At 35.8% G+C, this 21,856-nt stretch overlaps 3 protein-coding genes across 3 annotated transcripts; all 3 read left to right on the forward strand.

Annotated features, from left to right (window-relative positions):
• The first annotated feature begins 673 nt into the window (after window positions 1-673).
• On the forward strand, window positions 674-8,846 carry LOC131698675 (B2 bradykinin receptor-like). The gene is made up of 2 exons (XM_058991790.1): window positions 674-772; window positions 5,533-8,846. Exon 2 carries the CDS (start codon window positions 5,540-5,542, stop codon window positions 6,608-6,610), a length of 1,071 nt encoding a protein of 356 aa, XP_058847773.1. The 5' UTR covers window positions 674-772; window positions 5,533-5,539; the 3' UTR covers window positions 6,611-8,846.
• On the forward strand, window positions 694-5,415 carry LOC117422045 (B2 bradykinin receptor-like). The gene is made up of 2 exons (XM_034036659.3): window positions 694-772; window positions 3,798-5,415. Exon 2 carries the CDS (start codon window positions 3,805-3,807, stop codon window positions 4,852-4,854), a length of 1,050 nt encoding a protein of 349 aa, XP_033892550.3. The 5' UTR covers window positions 694-772; window positions 3,798-3,804; the 3' UTR covers window positions 4,855-5,415.
• Window positions 8,847-10,330: 1,484 nt separating the features above from the next.
• LOC117429612 (B1 bradykinin receptor-like) lies at window positions 10,331-12,152 on the forward strand. Its single transcript, XM_034049375.3, has 2 exons — window positions 10,331-10,556; window positions 11,050-12,152. Exon 2 carries the CDS (start codon window positions 11,058-11,060, stop codon window positions 12,114-12,116), a length of 1,059 nt encoding a protein of 352 aa, XP_033905266.3. The 5' UTR covers window positions 10,331-10,556; window positions 11,050-11,057; the 3' UTR covers window positions 12,117-12,152.
• The last annotated feature ends 9,704 nt before the right edge of the window (window positions 12,153-21,856 follow it).

The following is a 21,856-nucleotide window of genomic DNA, read 5'->3' on the forward strand; positions in this document are numbered from 1 at the left end:
GGCGTGGCAGGGTGAAAGCCCTGCCGGTGAGCGGGGTGGGTTGGCAGGGAGGGGGTTAAATTCCTCCCTGTCAAAACACGTAGTAATGTGGCTGGAGCCATACATTGAATTAATGATTAATTAGGCTCCAGCCACAGGTGTATAGAAGGGTGCTCACGGGTGGTAATGTTAGAGTTAATGTTTGTGTTTGTGTTTGTGTTTGTGTTTGTGGTTGTACTGTGTGTGAGTTTTTGTAGACCCGTTTGTTTTGGCCCGTATCCCTTTTTGTTTGTTAATGTGTTTTGTCTGTGTTTGTGTTATTAAACGTGCACGATAGCACTTCACTGCAGCTTTCTTGTCTCTGAGTCTCACTTCCATGCCAGTAACGCTACCCTGTCACAGTAGTTGTATACGTGTTTGATACATAAGTGAGGCAAAAGGGTAGTGCCAGGCTGTATCAGAGGGCTGAAGCTTGTACATAATAGATAATGTGGGAGACTTTAAATGCCTATCATACATTTTAGAGCAGAAATTGCACATCTCACATAGAAACACTTACAGTACTGTTTATATTTCACTTCCTTTGAAGATAATAGCCAAATCCATTACCATACCAGAAAAAAAGAGGCAGACTTGTGAATGACATCATCTTATTCAACAGCTCCCTCCTCTTAAATCTGGCTGTCTGAAATGTGAGGATCCCAGTGTGAGCCATATCGATAAGCCAGCCCAAGATTACTGAGCAACAGCTAAAGCATTTGGATCAAGGACTTGAAAATCCTTTAGCGAAAAGGTATGTGAACAGCAAACAGTCTTTTGTTTTAAATGAATAGTTTGTGCCTTCTATACATTTAACAATAATTCTGATGCTCTCTCACCTTTGCTACTGCTGAACTATGACATTTTATTTTTTAAAAATGAACACCACAATACAATCCACCACTGAACTAAATATTGAAACATTTCAGTAATTTCTCTAAACTATCCTCAGTTATTCATAAAATATACTTTAAAGTTTTGCAACGAGGAACCAAAAGAGTAAACAGTAAATATTTAGTCATACAGTTCACGTTCAGAAATACAGTCTGTTATTGATATTGGCTAATTTATTATTATTATTATTATTATTATTATTATTATTATTATTATTATTATTATTATTATTATTTATTTCTTTAGGATTATTCATTAGCACATGTATGATCTACACAAGCGCAATCATAGTCATAAAGCATGGGTGTGGTGGTTGTAAAAAATGTATTATACAAACACATACAATATTATCTTGAAAAGTGTGTGTGAGTGAGGAAGAGGGTACGTTCATAGCTAAAAAGTGATCCGAGTGTTGGTTAATAGGAGAGTTAGCAGATAAAGAGAATATAATCTGCATTCATTAAATGATAATAAATAAAATAGTTTTTTGCTTTAGTATTGCTGTCAAGAAGCTGAATACTGAATCTTATGTTTTTACATATGCTCCCCACCACACACACGACACACACACATTACCCTAAAGCAAGTGTGACTGTGTATTAAATTACTGTTTATTCCCTTTGTAACAATGTACAATTAGTTTTTTGAACATATGGTGTACATTAAGATCAGCTTTGGTTTCCAGCTAAAATGATACTACAGAATATCTTTAAATTAAAAAAAAAAACTCTGGCTATTCCCCTCAAGGGTCCTTTCAGACAGCTGAGATCAACACAGTATCTGGTCTGCATTATCCTATTAAGTTAGAAGGGGACAGAGAGGATAGTAAAAAGTATGAACATTATAAAGGAGAGCGCAGTCCTATACATTATTTTAACATTTAGACTTAATGCGAGTTTGAAATTGAATACAGTAAGTACATTTTATGATATAGTATTTCATATGAAAAACAGGACATACGACTTAAAATGTGTATAGGGCCACATTTATATATTTTGATATACAGTGACATTGGGAAACTGAAATTGTAGAACAAATGAGCTATGGTAAACTTTAATAAGGGCAATTGGAAGGATATTTTTTTTTCTAGAATAGCAAATTTTCGGGTGCTCTGAGGCAATATGATTCATGTAGGGCTATGATGTCCGCTTGAAGACGCAAATATTCATACTTGTTTCTCCCACTTATTCTTTTATCAGTTGTCAGAGGAATTATCATACTGTAAAAACATTTGGAAAACAGTGCAAAGCAAATCTATCTGTGTCTTGAAAGATCTCGTGGGAACCCGTTCAGGTATAGACTGTAGAGGAAGTATTGAATGCGAGTCTCATGTCTGCTTCATCAATGAGTCGCAAGATATTTTGTGGAAAAGAAAATGCAAGCAATCATTATATTGTATTATACTGTATTTCTCATTTTGTAAATTAATGATTATTCAACTTTAAGTCTGAAATAGTCTTTCAGAGACAGTTACTCAGATGGTTGTGGTAACCCTTAAGCAATCCCTTAACTGTAAGCAGTCAGAAGAACTCATCTTGGGTAAAATGTCTTGGTAACTGAGTCAGTATCCTACTCTACTATTAGGTACAGTGCTAACCTACTTTTGCTAAAGAACAGTTTAAAATACAGGAAGAATGCCAAGAATTAATGTAATCAAAATTACATTACATTAATGTACTGCAGAGCATAACGACATTGCTGTTTTATGGTATTCAAAACCAATTTGTTCCTCATAAACCAACACAGCATTTGTTTCCTTTGGTATTTAAAAACACATTTTACTGACCAGCATAAGGAATGCACAAGGCATAGCTAAATTGGCTATACATTGAGTATTTTATACATTATACAAAGGTCATGCTTGGGTGAATAAAGGATCAATCGAAGTGGCTACTCCGAGACAATCGAGAAATGCTTAAAGCTTAGTACAGTAGTATAAATAGGCTTTTTTCATCTAAATGAAATTGGCAATTGGGGTCTCAAGAGTTGTGTTGAGTTCTCATCAAGTGGCTCAGTTTTCTGACTGCAATCACTCCACAGTTGTAAGATTCAGTATTGGAAATCACATGCAGGGGGCAGGGCTTATTTCCCACAGTGCTGTAATGCGTGACTTAGCTAATTACATCTGGTCAAAGAAAATCTGTAATCGCATCCGTTTCTCATTTACCTTTTGCCCGTCTTCCTTTTGAGACAGGGTGTTCCTTAAACAGGGATATGTAACTTAAATCGAGGCTTATTATTGTAAACACCTGCCAAGGGGAATTGGAGATTCCAGTCCCCTATGAAAAGATGATAGATCCAGAGCAGGCCTTCATATGATGTCTCATCTGGTGCATTGGCAGTAATGCAGTATGCCACTGATTGCAAGTGACAGGCATGCAGTTGTTATTTTATGTTTATGGAATTTGAAGGGGTGTCCTATAGTTAACACAGGGTTTGTTTGTTTTATATACGGTAATTAGTTCACATTTGCTTTGTTTACTGCATAAATTTCTAGGTAGTTAGAATGTCATTTTTCACAACTAAAAGTAATTGAATGTGGATCTATGATGGGATGTTTTATGTACCGCATTTGATTATTGTTCAGATGATAATATTCACACAATTTACCACAAATGAAATCAATATAAAAATGATCCTGCAATAACTCAGATTAGGTTTCATCTCAGTTGGTTGAGCGATTCTTAAGATACAACTGAAGATGTTAAATACATGCATACTTTATGGACATCAAAGTCAGTGATAATTCTCTCAGTAATTCCAGTAAGCTGTTTATAATTGGCTCCACCTTTAGCTCCCTTCTTGTTTCAATTAATTTATTTTATATAATTAAGTAAGTTTGTCGAATAATATCCCACTTTCATAAGACAACTATTTCTTAACAGCTTCCAAATGGGTTCCAACACAACTGAATATCCTGCTCTGATCCCAAATCCTGAAAACCTTACAGAAGCCTGGAGCAACTTCAATAACTCAAGTCAGTGCCCTACAAATAATGTGTGGGGTTGGCTGAAAACCATGCAACTTGCTTATATGACAATCATTTGTGTGCTGGGTATTATAGGGAACGCATTTGTCCTGTGTGTCTTCTGCCTGCACAAGAAACGCTGCACGGTAGCAGAGATCTACCTAAGCAACCTAGCAGCAGCAGATTTGGTGATGATGTGTTTATTACCCTTTTGGGTTCTGACCATCACCAATGGTGGCAATTGGATGTTTGGAGGACTTCTCTGCCGGATTGTCAATATTGGTATCATATTGAACATGTACTGTAGCATTTATTTTCTGGTGCTGGTTAGCATTGACCGCTATCTAGCGCTGGTGAAAACCATGTCTGATGGAAGAATGCGGAGTGTCTTTTGTGCCAAAATGAGCTGCCTTGGCATCTGGGCATTTGGCTTCCTTATGAGCATTCCAACGATTGTTTTTAGGACTGTAGGGGACTTCCCAGAATACAATGCTACATTTTGCTATCTTGATTATCCGCACGGCAGTGAGAAAAAATGGGAAATAAGTAACAACCTTGTGCTTATTATAATTGGATTCCTTGTACCATTTTTAATTATATCTTATTGTACTTATGAGATCACAAAAGCACTGAGGAGTAACACAATGGAAAGATTCAGTCAGGGCAAAACTGAGAAAAAAGCAACCTACTTGATCCTTGCAGTGCTTCTGGTTTTCTTCTTCTGTTGGGTTCCATTCCATGTGGTAACATTCCTCGACTTCCTTAAAGAAGCCGGTATTTTAAATGGATGTGCATTAGAAGTAGGCAACCAGATAACCACATATCTTGCTTACAGTAACAGCTGTGTGAATCCAATCCTGTATGTCATTGTGGGAAAAAGCTTCAGGAAGAAAGCTGGCCAGCTTTTTAAACAACTATTTGGAAAAGGGGATGCAAGGGGTGACTCTATAGATCCAAATTCTCGTTTAACTTAAGATCCTCTCTGTGACTGAAACATCAATGTCAATTTGGACTCTCTGCTACTCTGTCATCAAGAAGTTGTTATGCAAACGCCAATATTTACTGTTAACAATAGCAAACCATGAAGAAGTTTAATTATTAATATAAATTCTGAACAGCAGATGTTGTAACTGCATTTTTTAGATGCTCTATAATGGCTTTTCTGCTTTGTATAAACTGAAAAATATAACATTATATAACTATATACAGTAATAAGTTGAATATTACAGTTTCATTGTTTTATGACAGTATATGCAACCTTACAGTTATTGGCTTTTTAGCATGACATTCTATAAAAATGAAGAATTGTATATGTTATGATATACAGTATGTGTTAAACTTTCTGTTGTGTTTATTAATGTGTTGTTTAAATCTGTATTTTTTTCTACTGTTTGTTTATTTGTATTTGTGTTAATAAAAGTGTTCGAACAAAATGGCACCCAAGCTTCGACTATGCTGGTGCATAAACAGAAAGCACTATCTGCTCCTCTCTGTCCTTCTCGCTCGCTCTTTCTCTCTCGCTGTCTCTCACTCTACTCTACTCTACTCCACTACACGCTCAAATATGGGAAAGGTAATAACCTTAATAACCTTGTTTCCCTCAAATTCTCTTGTGTCTTGTATAATAATAAGTACTTGTTTTCTTTTAACAGCTTCCAAATGATTGTAAACACTTCAGAGGGTATTGTCCAAACCCCAAACCCAGCAAGCTATCCTGACAGCAACCTTTTGGAATCGAGTGACTGCCCTTCAGATCGGGAATGGGGATGGCTCTATACTATGCAACCTGCTTTTATGGCAGTCATTTGTGTGCTGGGTGTTGTAGGGAACGCATTTGTCCTGTGTGTCTTCTGCCTGCGCAAGAAACGCTGCACGGTAGCAGAGATCTATCTGGGCAACCTCGCAGCGGCAGACTTGGTGATGGTGTCCTGTTTACCCTTCTGGGCTGTGACCGTCGCCAACAAGTTCAACTGGGAGTTTGGAGAACTCCTCTGCCGCCTTGTAAACGTAGCAATCAGTTTAAATCTGTACTGCAGTCTCATGTTTCTGGTTTTGGTTAGCATTGACCGCTATCTGGCCCTAGTGAAAACAATGTCCACAGGGAGAAAGAGGCATGTAACCTGGGCCAAAGTGATCTGTCTCTGTATCTGGGCATTTGGTTTTCTTATGAGCTTGCCAGTCCTGCTGTTTCGGACTGTAAAATACTTCCCAGAGTTAAACATGACAGCATGCTACCTTGCATATCCTCATGACGCCTGGCAAGTCAGACACAACCTGGTTACCAATATCATTGGATTCCTAATTCCCTTTGTGGTTATCTCCTTTTGCAGTTATCATATCATCAAAACACTGAACAACAATGTAATGAAAAAATTCAGCGCAGTTAGACATGAAAAGAAGGCAACCCACATGATCCTCGCTGTGCTTCTGGTGTTCTTCTTCTGCTGGATACCATTCCAAATTGTAATGTTTCTTGACACCCTTTATTTTTTCAAAATTATTTCAGGATGCCTTTGGGAGGAAATACTTGATGTTGGCATCCAGATATCTACATATATAGCATACAGTAATAGCTGTCTAAACCCTATCTTATATGTTTTTGTGGGGAAGCATTTCAGAAAGAATGCAAAAGGCATGTTTAAGCAAATATTAAGAAAGGGGACAAAGGCTAAAGGTTCACAACTTAGTCATTTATCTTCTGCTTTGAAAACCCAGGAGTCTAAGGTGTAGCAACAGGAGATAGTGTATGTTACAGGCTGTTAAAACATAACTTGCCGAACACATGAGTGTGCACAGTCCACCTGAGTTAGGGACATGTTCTTTCAAAGACAGTTCAATGTAATTTGAACCATAATTATTTAATGGATAAAATCTGCTGCTGTGAGAAATTGGGACAAGAGAGACATCACAGAGTCAAGAAATAGAGTTGGTGATCCCCACCTACTTGTATGTCAGTAAGTTTGAATGGACTGGTCCACATTTCTGTGCATCTCTTGGTTCAAGTTATGCCTAATAAACTGTAGCAATACTGGTAAATGTTATGAGGTTGTTTATTTTAATTAGAATACATACTTGTGTACGGTGGCATGACTTATTCTTATCAGTACATCGTGGGGAATAGTTAATTGATCCCAGCTAATTACAGTACATTTCTGTCTGCAACAATGTGCAAAATGCAGGCAAGAGCCCTATTGAATGATTGAATGAATACTGGTAATTAGATCTGACACTGTTAAATCAATTGACTAGACCGCCTTGTCATTACACACTATTATTTGATTATGGCTGCACTATCAGTTTTCTTTTTAGATGTTGCATTTATTTATTTTTTTAAATTCATTTATTTATGTATTTATTTATTGTGATTTGTTCTTTGGAAATATTGTGTTTTGTCTCATTTTCTGAGCATATAGCAATACACTGATATTGCTGGGAAATACAAGAACCATCTAATCTCTGCGTGCTTCTTTTGCTTAATGTGTTTCCTGCATGTACACCCACAGAGACTTTTCAGCATTTGAGTGTTTTTGCAGCCACAACCATTCGAATTCAAAATGATTATTGATGATGATACTGGCCAACAGATTTGGTCAATTTTGTCTATTAAATAAAAGCAACTAATTAATGATGGCAATGTGTTAAATAATTTCACATTACAGTTTTATCAAAAAAATATATATATATTTTTTTATAAACATCTATTTCAATAAAATGTACGTGTTTTATAGATTTATAGATTTATTTGTACATGTTTTTTTTGTTTTTACTTTGACAGTAAAATGCAATATTCTTTACACCACCTTCACTACAATTGTAATCAACATTTTGTTTAATTGTTTAAGACTTTCAAATATATGTCTTAATGTACTTAACTTACTGTACTGTACTGCCCAGATTCCAAGGTGGGACCAGATCACAATTTGAATATATAAAATAATCTCTATAAAGACTAAAATACTCTTTACACTACACAGGTCAGGAGTTTTGTTTTCTAAGCCTAATACAAGGAGTCTACAAGGTTTCTAAGATGCCAGTAAGGTAATAAAAATGTAAGTAACAAATAAGTACAGTATGTGAATTTGAATGGAATTAAAAATGTTAAACTGTAAAACCAACCAAAAATGTAAACTGTAAAAAAAGGCTGCAAAAAACAGGCAACCATTTCAGGTATCATTTTAAATGTTACTCACTTACACATATGGGTTATAGAGATGTTGTACAACTATGACATACATCATGTTTTTATGTCAAACAGTAAGAGTTTCAAATTTCCATTTTTATATATTTAATATGGGCAGACATTTTGTGATTAATTTCCCAATCAGATGTACTTTCTCAGTGAATTACCAGGCGTTGCCTTAACATATTGATCCTTGATATAAAACCTACACACAATATGGGTTTCAGAGACAGACTGATGGAACCAGCAGTGTGGAGTAGTGGTTAGGGCTCTGGACTCTTGACCGGAGGGTCGTGGGTTTAATCCCAGGTGGGGGGCACTGCTGCTGTACCCTTGAGCAAGGTACTTTACCTAAATTGCTCCAGTAAAAACTCAACTGTATAAATGGGTAACTGTATGTAAAAATAATGTGATATCTTGTAACAATTGTAAGTCGCCCTGGATAAGGGCGTCTGCTAAGAAATAATAAAATAATTGCCATATGGTTCAATATAGAATGTACAGGACCTCTCTAATATACATTTGTACCTGTGTATTTTTTTTTCTAGACCAATGAATGTATTTTTATATTTGTATGGAGTAAAAATGTTATTGGCTTCTAGAAATAACTGCCTATGTTTGTAAGCGATCTATGAAATGATATCCTAAATCTAATGTTCTGAAACAGTGAAATACTGTTAAAAAAAATGAATGATTTTGTAATGTGGTTTAAGTGTTTTAATGTAGTGTACACAGTGTGTTATGTGTCCTTTCTTGTTGAAAAACAATACAAATTTTGTTTCCTAATTCAGATCTTTGTCAAACACACATTTTTAAACAATATCCAGATACATTAACTATGCAGTAACTATTCCGACAGATAAACTTACAATAGGAAATCAAATAGTCCATACACTAGAACAGCGGTTTTCAAACTGGGGTACTCGAGCACTTCTCAGGGGGTATGCGAGAAAAATCCTGTAATGGCAAACAACGGGTTTATTATTATTATTATTATTATTATTATTATTATTATTATTATTATTATTACCACATTGTAGTACTTTGCGACTTAGCAATCGAATTAACAATGTTAAATCTGCTTTCAAATAAAACCACAGCCGTCCTGGTGTACGTTTCCTTTCTGTTGGGTGAGGTTAACTATAAACACCCAACAGGCTGCCTGTCCATTAACATAAACACATAATTATTAGGATATCAGAAAATGGATGACTTTTTTTCCTTGGCAGGATATGAAAAGAATGTACTGTATGTACTTCCTCAACAGACTGCTTTTTTTTTGTTTGAAGTTTTGGTAGCATGTCATAAAAATGAATGCTTTATAATCCAATCATGCTTCCATTCTTGCCCATACAAGGCTATGAGCAGTACAATATCTGTTTACAACAAACCAAGTGCTACTTTAGTTTGCTGATGTAATTATTAGTGATATGATAGCTGTGTATCTCATAATGCCTTCATTAACATACTGAACAGACTAAGGAATCACTTTAAAACTACACATTCAGAGACAGTCTGACTAGTCTTCTGACACCAGGTCCTTAGTGATGGTAATTTATTCAGAACTAAACGAAAACAAAAAAAACCTCTTGGCAAACTTCATAACGATCCAGACTCCATTCTGAAATCACAGAGCTAGTTAAGATCCTTAGGCCTGGCCTGATGTGGAAAATACACTAAGTGGCACACGTGTTTATGTAGACTCTTTGTCTAATTTAGTGGTGGAGATACCAACTGGCTGTAATTATGATTGATAAAATGTAGGGAGAACACAGAGGAAGTTTTAATACATTACAGGGCCAGTTCTGCTACCTGCCTTGGAAAAGAAGGGATCCGAAGCAAGACTTTCATTCCTGATTAAATGAACAAGGTAGAGATCTCAGTCAAAGAAGACAGAAAAAGATGCAGTCCAGCTAACTCAAAGAGGGAACCGTGTTGGCTTAGAATTACCACATATTTAACTTTTTGTGAACTGATCAGGTGATGTTTTACTTAATTACAACACAATAAACCACCTGTTAACTAAAGCCATGGTGTTTCCTGGACTTACAACATAACAACCTTACTGTTGCGGTCTGGTTATGTTCTTCTGAGAATTACCACATACACACTTTTTGCTGACTGTCCTTTACTTAAATTAACTTCTGTATTTTTTTTGCATGATTTCAGTAATGCATTGTAGGTTTATCAGCTTTCAACACACTGTAACCAGATAGCATCAGCAGATACAGTGACGTTGGTTAAAAATAAGTTGTCAGTTGTCAGAATGAAATAAATATTGCAATCAAACCCCACAAAATTGTTTTCAATCTCAACCTGAGCTCATGTGTTGCTGAACCCAGCCTTTGCAGTGTGAAATCCCAAATCAAGACTCTGCCTGATAACTCCTCACCTGTTTGACATCACCTGACCATTGCCAGCCACCTCTGTGTAGCCAGGATCTACAAGGATTTTCATGCAGAGACAATATTTTCAGAATAAGGTTGGGAAACCCAGGTAATATTTGAATTTATTTCTGGCTGGTAACAGGTTATTATTGCTACCAAGGCGCAGATTCCAAACAGACTCCAGTACAATAAACAGTTTTGTGTGTATAGGTGTAAGTGTCAGGGAATGATTAAGAATGTGATATTTCAAACATAAGCACAACATACTTAAATTTGACCAAGGCTGCACTTCATTGCACACTTCATTGTGAGGGAAGACAGGAGGATTTTGGAGAGGTGCAACAAGGTAATTTTGCTTTGATTTTCTATGCACTACATTTACATTTAATGATTCTTAAGAGGCAATCATATTTTACATTGCAGTTAAGTCTGTATAAATACAAAAAGCACTTTTTTTGGATACGTTTTTGCACAGCTTTATTTTGGGTTACGTTGCAAACTAGAATCTCTGAAAGGTATTTGAGACTTAAAATATCTCAACAGCATCAAAAGTAAATATAATTGTCTTAACTTGTTATCATTTTTTGTTTTGGTTTTTATAGAGTAAGAAATGATGCCTGTACAAATGGCAGAAAGCCTTTCCCAGGACATATATGACATTATTAACGGAACAGAGAAAAACAACAGCTCCACGGAATGCCCATATTTTCCTGATTTAAATTTTGTTTATACATTTGTGCCTCCCTACATTTTCACTATTTGTGTGACAGGCCTGCTTGGAAACATGTTTGTCCTCTTAGTATTCTTCCTCCAGAAGGGTCGCTGCACAGTGGCTGAAATTTACCTGGGAAACCTGGCAGCTGCTGACCTGATGTTACTCGCGGGTCTTCCCTTCTGGGCTGTGAACATCATGCACCATTTCAATTGGCCATTTGGCGATTTCTTGTGCAAAACCACCAACGTAACAATTATTTTAAACATGTACACCAGTATTTACCTATTGGCTATGGTCAGTATTGATCGCTACTTGGCTCTTGTACGGACCATGACCACTGGAAGAATGAGGAGCATTTTTTATGCTAAAGTCTTCTGTCTTTGTATCTGGCTCTTTGGATTTATCATGAGCATACCATCGGTTATTTACAGAAGCATAGAATATGTTCCAGAATTTGATGGTGTGATGTGTCTACTTAAATTCCCTGAAAAATCATGGACATTGGCTTCATATATAATTTTAAATATTATAGGTTTTTTACTCCCTGTAAGTATTATTGCATTTTGCAACCACCACATCATAAAAGCTCTGAGGGATAGCCAAAAGCATGCTTCTTCTGAGGATAGGAGTGATAATAAAGCCAATAAATTAATTTTTGCAGTTATATTGGCATTTCTTTTCTGTTGGACTCCCTTCCACTTCTTCACCTTTCTTGAGATATTTTACCAGGTGGATTATCTAAAAGGTTGCATGTGGGAAACAATTCTAGAACTTGGAAATCAAATTGCAACATACATGGCTTGTTTAAATAGCTTATTAAACCCTGTACTCTATGTTTTTGCTAGTCAGTACTTCAGAAGGAAAATCACAGACATTTTTAAACGCACCAAGCCCTGGAGAGGATCGGATTTAGTTGCACTGCAGCGATCTGTCATCGCAACACATCGTCAGTGAATTGAGATTTTATGAAGATAATACCATAAGGTTAAAGCTCTACACCTCAAGATATATATATATATATATATATATATATATATATATATATATATATATATATATATATATATATATATATGTATATATATATTATTTTTTTCTTTAGCAAAAGTACAGGCAAAATATTAAAATATTTAACATATGTAGCAGGTACAATCCTACCAAAACATTTAGAAAAAAATGCTTTTTAATATTCACAGAAGCAAGTTATTCCCCTTGGCATGAGACCTACAACAGGTCATACACTGCTGGATATTTCCTGCAGTTTTAAACAGATCTATATTGAATTTTCACCACCCTGGAAAGCCATGGTCTTTCAGGCTGCTCCATCTATTGGAAAGCACATTGGGATCGTGTTTTCCTTGACAAAGACAATATTCAAATACAATATACTTCTACTTAGGTTAAGTCGCATAAAAAGTTATCACTAAAGTAATGTTTTAATAAAGCATGATCATATTACAGCTGTATTATGTAAACACATGCCTTTAATATCCTGTATATTTCTTTTTTGCAATTAAACTTGTTTAAGAAAGCTAAATTGAACAGTTATCTTTGATTTATTGTTAAAATGAGTTGTTCAACAAAGAGACTCAATGGAAAAGTTTAACTTTTCTATCTGAGAAACTGATATTGTACATCAGTTTATGTTATCAATATATCAGGTTGGTTGATAATGATAAACCTCCTTAATAACAGAAAAAGGACCTTTATAAGTACTGTATAAGTATAGCATACTAAAGTTAGCACAATGACATTGACGTTTATGGACAGGCCACCTTTTTAAAAGTGGTTCAGCCAACCAAATCTCTGTTGATAAATGCAGAGCAATAAAGAACACATTCTCATACAGTAAATCCTCACTCACTAGTGTAACATTAGGCTATTCAATGAACTTGTGGTATGCAAATTAATTTGTTTAAGCATATTACAGTGCAATGTTATTAACAGACAAACAAGGTTAGTGCTTGATAGATTGCATGAGCTGCTAAATGCTAACGGAAATGAGCTGGTTTGTTCATCTGTTTTTCATCTCATCAGCCAAATGGGATCATCACTCATACATTTGTATTTCAACATATGAATTCTACCAAAAGCACTAACCACTGCAGCTGCCCTTGTGCTACCATTACAACTCTGTATAAAACCATTGCATTACCATTATAGTACCACTGCATACAGTGGCCAATAAAAATAAATGGCCATTGAGGCCATAGTGGATATCAAACCTAGAGTGGTTTACCTGATAAAACTTCACGATTTAATACACTCATAATCTGTTTTGAGCAGAACTGTTTTGAAAGTGGGAGATCTGAAGTCTACAATGCAAATAACAAGAAACTATGTCCTTCATACTTTAAGCAGAGAAAGCAATACAATTTGTGTTCAAAATTTGTATCAGTTTCTGCTTTATTGAACTAGTGCTTTTGATAAAAGCACCATACATTAGAGAATAAATACAGAAAAATAAAGCCCAGCAGCAAATCATGTCTTGGCATTGATTGTCTTCTTTCAATCCTAAATTATAAAAGATCATTTTAATTACAAACTTGTAGAACCTCTAAGTGGATATAAAAGCAGTTTATTATTATTATTTTCTTAGCAGACACCCTTATCCAGGGCGACTTACAATTGTTACAAGATATCACATTATTTTTACATACAATTACATTATTTTTCACACATTATGTTTACATACAATTACCCATTTATACAGTTGGGTTTTTACTGGAGCAATCTAGGTAAAGTGGGTGCTCAAGTGTACAGCAGCAGCGTCCCCAACCAGGGATTGAACCCACGACCCTCCGGTCAAGAGTCCAGAGCCCTAACCACTACTCCACACTGCTGCCCATATTAAATGTGGTAATTCAAGAGACCCACATCAAATTATGGCTTTAAAATAGTGAAACATTCTACCCAAACCATGTGTCAGGCGTAGTGTTATAAGTCTATACCTAAAGCACGCATAACTATATTCTGTGTTGTTGCATTTAATTGTATTTATTTATCTATTGTTCAAATTGTGTCGTGTGGACATTCACAAATTCAGATCAATCTCAAAATCCCATCATCTAAACATGCAAACACAAGTTCATCTTTGGAAATACTTTAGATCAGGGTTCTCCAACCCTGGTCCTGGAGAGCTACAGGGTCTTCTGGTTTTCGTTTCAACTGAGCTCTCAGTTCCAGATCAATGTCTTTAGCCATTGATGATGTAAAGACATCTATAAAACCTGCAGGATTGAGGCTCTCCAGGACCAGGGTTGAAGACCCCTGCTTTAGATTATATACTTCAAATCAAAAAGCCACTGCAGGAACAATTTTTAATGTGCTATGTAAAAATTAAATTAAAAATTACATTTTGGTATTTGATACTTTTCATTGCATCTCCTTTTAATGTTCTTCTTTAATGTATCCCACTCACTTCTGTTTCTCCATAACTGCCCTCTTCTGTTTGCGTTTCATTGTTTTGATTATTGTTGTGCAGGATCAAAAGCTGAGCAGTGTTCCATTCATCCATCAGGGAATTCAGCTCCAGTTTTGAGAAATGTGCAACATTAATGCCGTTCACCTCAATTAGCCTGGGAGAAGACAACATGTGCTCAACTGAAAATTCAGAGTGTTATTATAAAAAATTAAATTGAATTGCATTTACATGCTTCCAGGAACATTCAGAATACATTTAAGGGAGCTTCAGAGCTATAGAGCTATAAAGTAAACTGAAACACTCTTATTTCAATTCTACCTGTTAAACAGGAGCCCTTACGGGGAACCCCCTAGCCCCTTTGTTAAATAGACAGCTAATTTTAAATTCAAGAAAATTGATAGAGCTTTTAATACATATAAATGCATAAAAAAACAGAGAAAGTTGTATAGACTTTTGGGGATACACCACAAGCCTAATAAACAGACTTAGCAGAGAGTCCTTCAACCTATATTTTTGAGACTATGGCTTTCCATTTCATTTAAACAGGGGTTGACATAATTCATCTACTTTGCAGCAGATCTAAATACAGACAATGTTTACATTCATTCAGGAGGCTCCCATGCATTTGCACAAGTAGAATCTTATTAATATGATTTCATGAATGCTGTACTAATACATATTTTAAATATACAATTTCATTATTATGCAACAAAGCAAAATCTTACTTGTCCCCAATGCTGAGTTCAGCAACTTCAGAAGAATTTATAGTAAAGCAGCCATCTGCCCCTGACTCAAAATCAAATTGTCGACCGGCTTGTGTTTCAATTTCAATCAGTGATCCTGATAATGTTAGGCTTTCCCAGTTGTCCTGTCATGATAAAAAGAGAATCAATTCAAAGTATAGTATCTGTACTCCATACCTTTTTTCTAATTAAAGTCAAGTAGAAATGATCAATTGTAAACCAAGAAAAAGTAACATTATACAACTCAGGGACTGAAAGCAGTGTTGGGTACATTATGTTGAGTTAGCTCCAGTATTTTAATCCCTTGGCTTGCTTCACTATATTGTTCTGTAGCCAGGCTAATTTCTTCCAACCTCATAATTATGGCCTTTAAACACATGTCATTAAAAATGATAAATTTAATTTAAACACTCAGCAACCCAACCCGTATCTATTACTGTATACACACATAGAGTACTACCTGTACCATGTAAAACTAAACAAGCAACACTTACGAATATATGCATTGATGCACTGTCAAATTTCTCCTGAATTCCATCACCTGCAACATCCAAATTAGCTCCAAGCATATCACACTTGCTTTTTCATGTGAATATGGGGAAAGTAAAGAATGCATAGTTTATACAAAACCATGGTAAAATTCTGCACCAATAACAGTGTATTTTCATCTGTGTGACGTACTGTTGTTTAAAAGGTCAAACAACTTTCTTTGCCTTGAGGTGTAAACTATGTAGAAATGTTTATAAACCAAATTTGAAATGATAACATAATGTATTTATTGCTCCAACTTTTTTAACACCTTTTGAAATATGTAATTTGCTTTTTATACATTAAAAAATATTTTAAAAAATTTAAATGACAGTATACTTGAACTATGTCATGTTTTTTTTTATTTTTTTAACAACCTATACACTACGAGTAGCAAATAGTGTTTTTAAATAGATTTGACCTGTTTCTGCAATCGCAGTTGATTCCACATACTGTGTATCAATCCAATTTGGCTGTTCATCATCTGTGATACTACATTGACTAACTGTGTCCACCTTCAGTCCTTTGCTAAATTCACCTTCGTCAGTCAATGATGTATCATTCTCCACAACACCAGCATCGGATCTTCCCAATTCATGTACTCCTTTGCTTTTCTGTTCATCTTGTATTGTATTGTCTTGTTGAGAATTTGACTTTTTTTTCCCTTCTGAATTCAGCTCTGTGGTGTGAAGAGTAATTGAGGACGAGGGATTATTGACAGACTGGTGTGGTACTTTAATCTGAGGTTGGTTCTTCTTCCTTCTAATAGATATGCAGGGTTTCATGGATCTGTCTTCAGGCAGAGAGATGGGCAGATTGGTGTGGCTTTCTCCCTCAACAATTACTGGAGTTGTTTTCACCATTCTCTCTTTAATTTTTAATTTCTGTCTTTCTGAGCTCAATCTACGATGATCCCCATGGTCTGCAAAAGGACATCTAAAATCTATACTTCCATTGAAAGTGTCACTCTCAGATCCACCTCTACACTTCCAGTTGTGAGGCATCTCGGATAGGTCTTTTTTAAAAGAAACATGTGCCTCTGGAGAATGTTGAGATCTCCCATGGGTTCCTTTACCTGAGATTATTTTATTGATTTGCCTGATGCGAGTTTCTGAACAGATTTTAATGGGGTATGGTTTACTTACTGTCTTTTTTTGTCTCACAGTAAAAGAGTTTGTAAATGTGTTTAAAGATGGGACTTTTTCTAGTTCATGATGGTAAATGTCATTCAGGCTTAGTGACTGCAGTCTCTTTCTGCCAGGAGTACATTTTTTCTCTGATAAAGATTCAGGTCCACTATGTTGTGATACAGACCTTTTAGAATGCTGAGAAGGCAGGTCTTCATTTGTAACAGATCCATGTGACGTGGGATATTTAATGATTGGTGGACTTTTTCTCTTTGAACTGTCTTCTTTAACAATTTGTGACATTTTTTCAATTAAAAAATACATACGCCGGACACCTAAAAAAAAAGCAATGATGCTTTCAATTTAGTGGATTTAATACTGATATACATAGTATAATTATCCCTTTAAGACCTGTTTATGGCAAATACCTTTAATAAATGTCACTTAAGCCCCGCCCCTTTAGATTGTTCGGGACTGGCCGGTACAGTTTGGCTCAGTCTCAGAGAGCAAGCCATGTTAGGTTTAGGTTTAGGTTTATGCTCAACATGTGTGTTGTATGAAACCGGAGAACATGCTGGACTCTGTGTAATTCGTATGCAGTTGGGCGCCATTTGTAAAATGTGTCTTGTCCATGGGTGGCGGTGCAAGGATAGGCCTGACTGCATACCAGCCAGTCTCGAATAATCTAAATAGCCGTGGCCTAATAAGTGACATTTATTAAAGGTATATGATCATTACAACAGGGCGAATACAGCTGGCTTGTTATTCTAATTTTAAAAAAAGAGTATATAACATTAGGCAATACATACTTTTTCTCCTTCCCTAATACTTGTGAAGAAAAATATGTGTTCTATAAGCTTAGATCAGGTACTGGTAACACACACACATAAATACAACGTAGGGACATAGCCACATAAAAAACTAAAATCTGGTTCAATGTGTACATGCTACGACCACAAAAAAAAAATACACTGTCTAACAAAGCGCATTTAATGGCTGGCATAATTATACTGACGCATCCTAGCTACCTTGTAGAATTGCATTTGCTTTATCTGGGGTCAAAGACTCACCTCTCAGGCTGTATGCCAAGTTGTTTATAGAAAAAAAAAAGCACATAGGCTACGTAGAACAAGTGCATCCCTGGAAAATACACAACAGTTTTTCGGAACTTGTTGCGATTCTTGTGATACCTTTCGGTGAAATACTACTGGATAAAGTCAAAAACAAGATAGGCTACATTTAACTGGTAACTTTACCTTAACTTAACTCTCCAAACTAGAACTCCTCCGGTTGATTTTTACATAGACATTCCTTGAGTTTACTTAATCAGTTATCCAAATTCATACATTTAAAAAATGTATCAACATTAACGGTGCCGGTGGGGGGGTGAGGGGGGGTCTCTGTTTTTATTTGTATTTTTTGTACGTTCCAGTTCCTTCCTTGATGCGTGGGAATTACTGGAAATCACGTGGAAACGCTATTATACGAATATGTTTACATTAATCAACTAGAAGATAATAAAAACACCGTTTTTCATAACCATGTTGACTATTCTTTAATAAAATGTGTTCCTTACATTTTCCATAGTTTGCGCCAGAAACTCACAGGCTCCTCGATGTCATTTAATTTATTTTAAATAAAACATGAATCTTTGAAAATTATAGATGTTCAACACACACACAAAAATATAATGGATCTCGACAATCATATAGAGTGTAGGTCCAAGCTTAATTATTTATATCATTCTCCATAAAACTCTCCACCTTGTGTAAATCCTTCATTGTGTACCTGGCACAGAGATGCAATTACAGTAGTTCAATGGGGACAGTATTTACTTGCCCTAAGGTAAATGTTTTCTCTTCAACCAGACAGCTTTCACTAACAAAAAGCAATTATTATACAATACATTCATTTACGTCTATTCCACAAAAAGGTTTAGATATGACAAGCAAAACAACAGATAGAACACATTAGTTTACTGCATCGTAAACTGATGCTTAACTGTGTTTTTGAAAAAGGCCATTTAATTTTACTGTTGTAGTACTAATTTTCCCCACTGGAGGACAGCTCTCCAGCGTAATATAGATTATCCATAGCGGCAATGTGGATAAGTAACGCACCTCTGCTATCATCAGATTGATCACATGCACAGGTGCTGATAGTCTTGGTAACCTGATACAATCCCATGATGGCGAGAGAGTTGATTGGAAATCCAATGGTAAAAACGCAGCTGTACGCCACCGCAAACAGTAGTTTATCTGACGTGTCTTATGTACTGCAGTTTGAGCTGTTCATTCTGCAGCCGGGTATGCCAATTCACGCTGAAAATACAGAAGAAAACACCTGTAAATATTATTTGATTAACCTGTGTAGCGTGTTGGGATGTGCATCATTACATACTGTGAGTTGAGAGGATTCTCTTACAAAACATTTCTCCCTTGTAAACATTTACTGTGTTTACTTTAGCGAAATGGAGTCAGGCATAATATAAAATGAAGTACCTTGGTATTTTTTACTATGAAAAACTTTTAGAAGTGGTTCATTTTTATTTAAGAATATTTCAAATTATTGAAATTACTCCAAAGTAAAGCAATTTATGGAATACAAATTCTTACCTAAACATTCAAGGAGCCAAAGGTCATCCCAAGAACTGTTCAGAGAGAAAGCCTACACAAAGATTGTCTCTGAAAAATGTTAGATTTGAAAGAACCCACGATAAATTTAAAAAAAATGCATGGGAATTGAATGACCTGTAATCATGAGGTCAAATGTTATGTAAAATATATTGCATTGATATGACTGTAGTCTATCTATTGCCATCATTAAATTGAACTTGACTGAAAGATTCAAATAAAATATAAAACAGCTGTGTACAAACTGGCAAGACTACAGTATGTCAAAGCATGCTGTCTCATTAATATGGCCAAAGGGTACAAATTGTGATAGTAAAACAGGTTTTTTTTTTATATATATATATATACTGGACAATACCAGTACTGGAAATGAAATGAGAAAATCCTAGATGTCAAATGTATACCAAATATTAGTCAATAATACAAAGCGTTCTGTCTCTATACAGAGACTCGTTACACATAATAAAAAACAAAGCACTGTAATAAACAAAACAAAGAAACAATAATAAATAGGCCACAGGTTTACTCGCCATTTCATCAAACTCTTAGTAGCAGAGCTTCTGGCTCTCTAATTCCATAGAATACCAATCGTCACCACAAGAGAGAAGCTGGAGGAAACTGAGTGCTTAAAGAATTAAACAGTCTCTGCACACAACAAGGATGGTATAATATTTAATACTGATTCATAAAATACAGAAATGGATTGGCAATAATACAGATAACATCATGAAACCATTGATAAAGATATATTTAAAATACATATATAATAAAATTTAAGCACTTTATTGATTTAACAAAGCAGTTAAAACCAGATAATGAGTGTGTGTGTGTGTGTGTGCTCACAATTTCCGATTAGCTTTGGTTTTAGAAATCTGAGGTGTACTTACTAGTTGAATGTCAAATCGGAGGATGATTTTTTTTTTATACTGTGCCATATTAATGTGGCTGTTTGCTATTTTATGTCTTCCATGCTGACCTATGCTGAACCTGTGACGCAAGAGAGTTTCATCTCTGTGGTATTTTATCTTGAATATAAAAAGAAAAAATGTTGGTACATTCCATTTCAAACTGCGCAGATGAAAACACTCAACAGTTTGTTGGCAGACCAAGATGTGTTTTTACGTTATTACGCTAGAAAAACGCTAGACAGTGCGGTTAAAGATTGACGCAGTAGTGATTTTAGTAATTTCAAGTCAATGATTAACTATTACTGTTTATTTAACCTCACATTCTGGTATAATGGATCACATTTTATAGACCCCTACATGAGAAATATGACTGGCTGATTGTGTGCAACACTTCCCAGGCTATAAGTGATAAGGGAAGGAGAAGCACGAGCACCTCTAACTGGAGCTGCACAAACCCGTTATTTAAACCAAGCTCTCCACAGTTGATGAGGCTCCTTTTTACCATTCCAAGTGAAACTCCTGAAGAAACAGCTGCTGGCGTTTATGTGGATTGCTGTTCTCCACAGAGTCTAAGAAAAGCAGCAATCATCCAAGCAGCTGTTTCTTCACCTGTTTCACTTTGAATGGTACGTTAGCCCAATCAACACCAATGACCCTCCCCTGATTGTCAGCACCTGGTTTCTGTGCAGAGCTGAATCCGAATAATCCAATAATCGGTTGATGCAGCACTACCCCTACCTTGTAACACAAATAACCTGCAGTTTAAAATATATGTCAATGTGTAGCTCTAATGTTCTGTAATACTATATAGTCTATAGGGCACTAATGAACTTTGGTCTCCATATCTACCTGCGGCAGAGTGCCCCGCCCCTGTGCGTATTTTGTGTTTTGTGTTTTATGTTGTCTGTTATATGTAGGTATAATATTGGTGCACGTAGTCTGGGTTATCACAAGTGATTTAAAATGTACAGTTGTATTTAAGGACTGCACAATCACTCCACGTGCAGATTAAAGTGGGTATTAGTATGTATGCACAGGGAGCACAATTAGTTCACGTGTTGATTGGCAATCGAGTCTCGGTACAGCTGCATAAAAGATGCAGTGTTTCACTCACTCGTGGTCGGGTGTTCAGAGTGGAGAACGGGAGTGGAGAGAGGAGGTCAAATAAATCAAAAGAAAACAATTGCTATTCGTGCTGGTTAAACACCAGCACGATACTTGTTTGTTCCATGTCCATCTGTTTGTTAGTCTGTTAAGTTTGGCCCTTCTGCCTTTTATTTAAACTTTTTATTTGTCAATAAACACGCGGCAGCGCAGTTGTACCCCAGTCT

The sequence above is a fragment of the Acipenser ruthenus genome, chromosome 18 (assembly GCF_902713425.1).
Source record: "Acipenser ruthenus chromosome 18, fAciRut3.2 maternal haplotype, whole genome shotgun sequence".
In the NCBI taxonomy this organism is placed as follows: domain Eukaryota; kingdom Metazoa; phylum Chordata; class Actinopteri; order Acipenseriformes; family Acipenseridae; genus Acipenser; species Acipenser ruthenus.

What these genes read in the sequence shown, in the direction of transcription:
- LOC131698675 (XM_058991790.1), top strand. Translation starts at nt 5,540, where the DNA reads ATGATTGTAAACACTTCAGAGGGTATTGTCCAAACCCCAAACCCAGCA.
- LOC117429612 (XM_034049375.3), top strand. Translation starts at nt 11,058, where the DNA reads ATGATGCCTGTACAAATGGCAGAAAGCCTTTCCCAGGACATATATGAC.
- LOC117422045 (XM_034036659.3), top strand. Translation starts at nt 3,805, where the DNA reads ATGGGTTCCAACACAACTGAATATCCTGCTCTGATCCCAAATCCTGAA.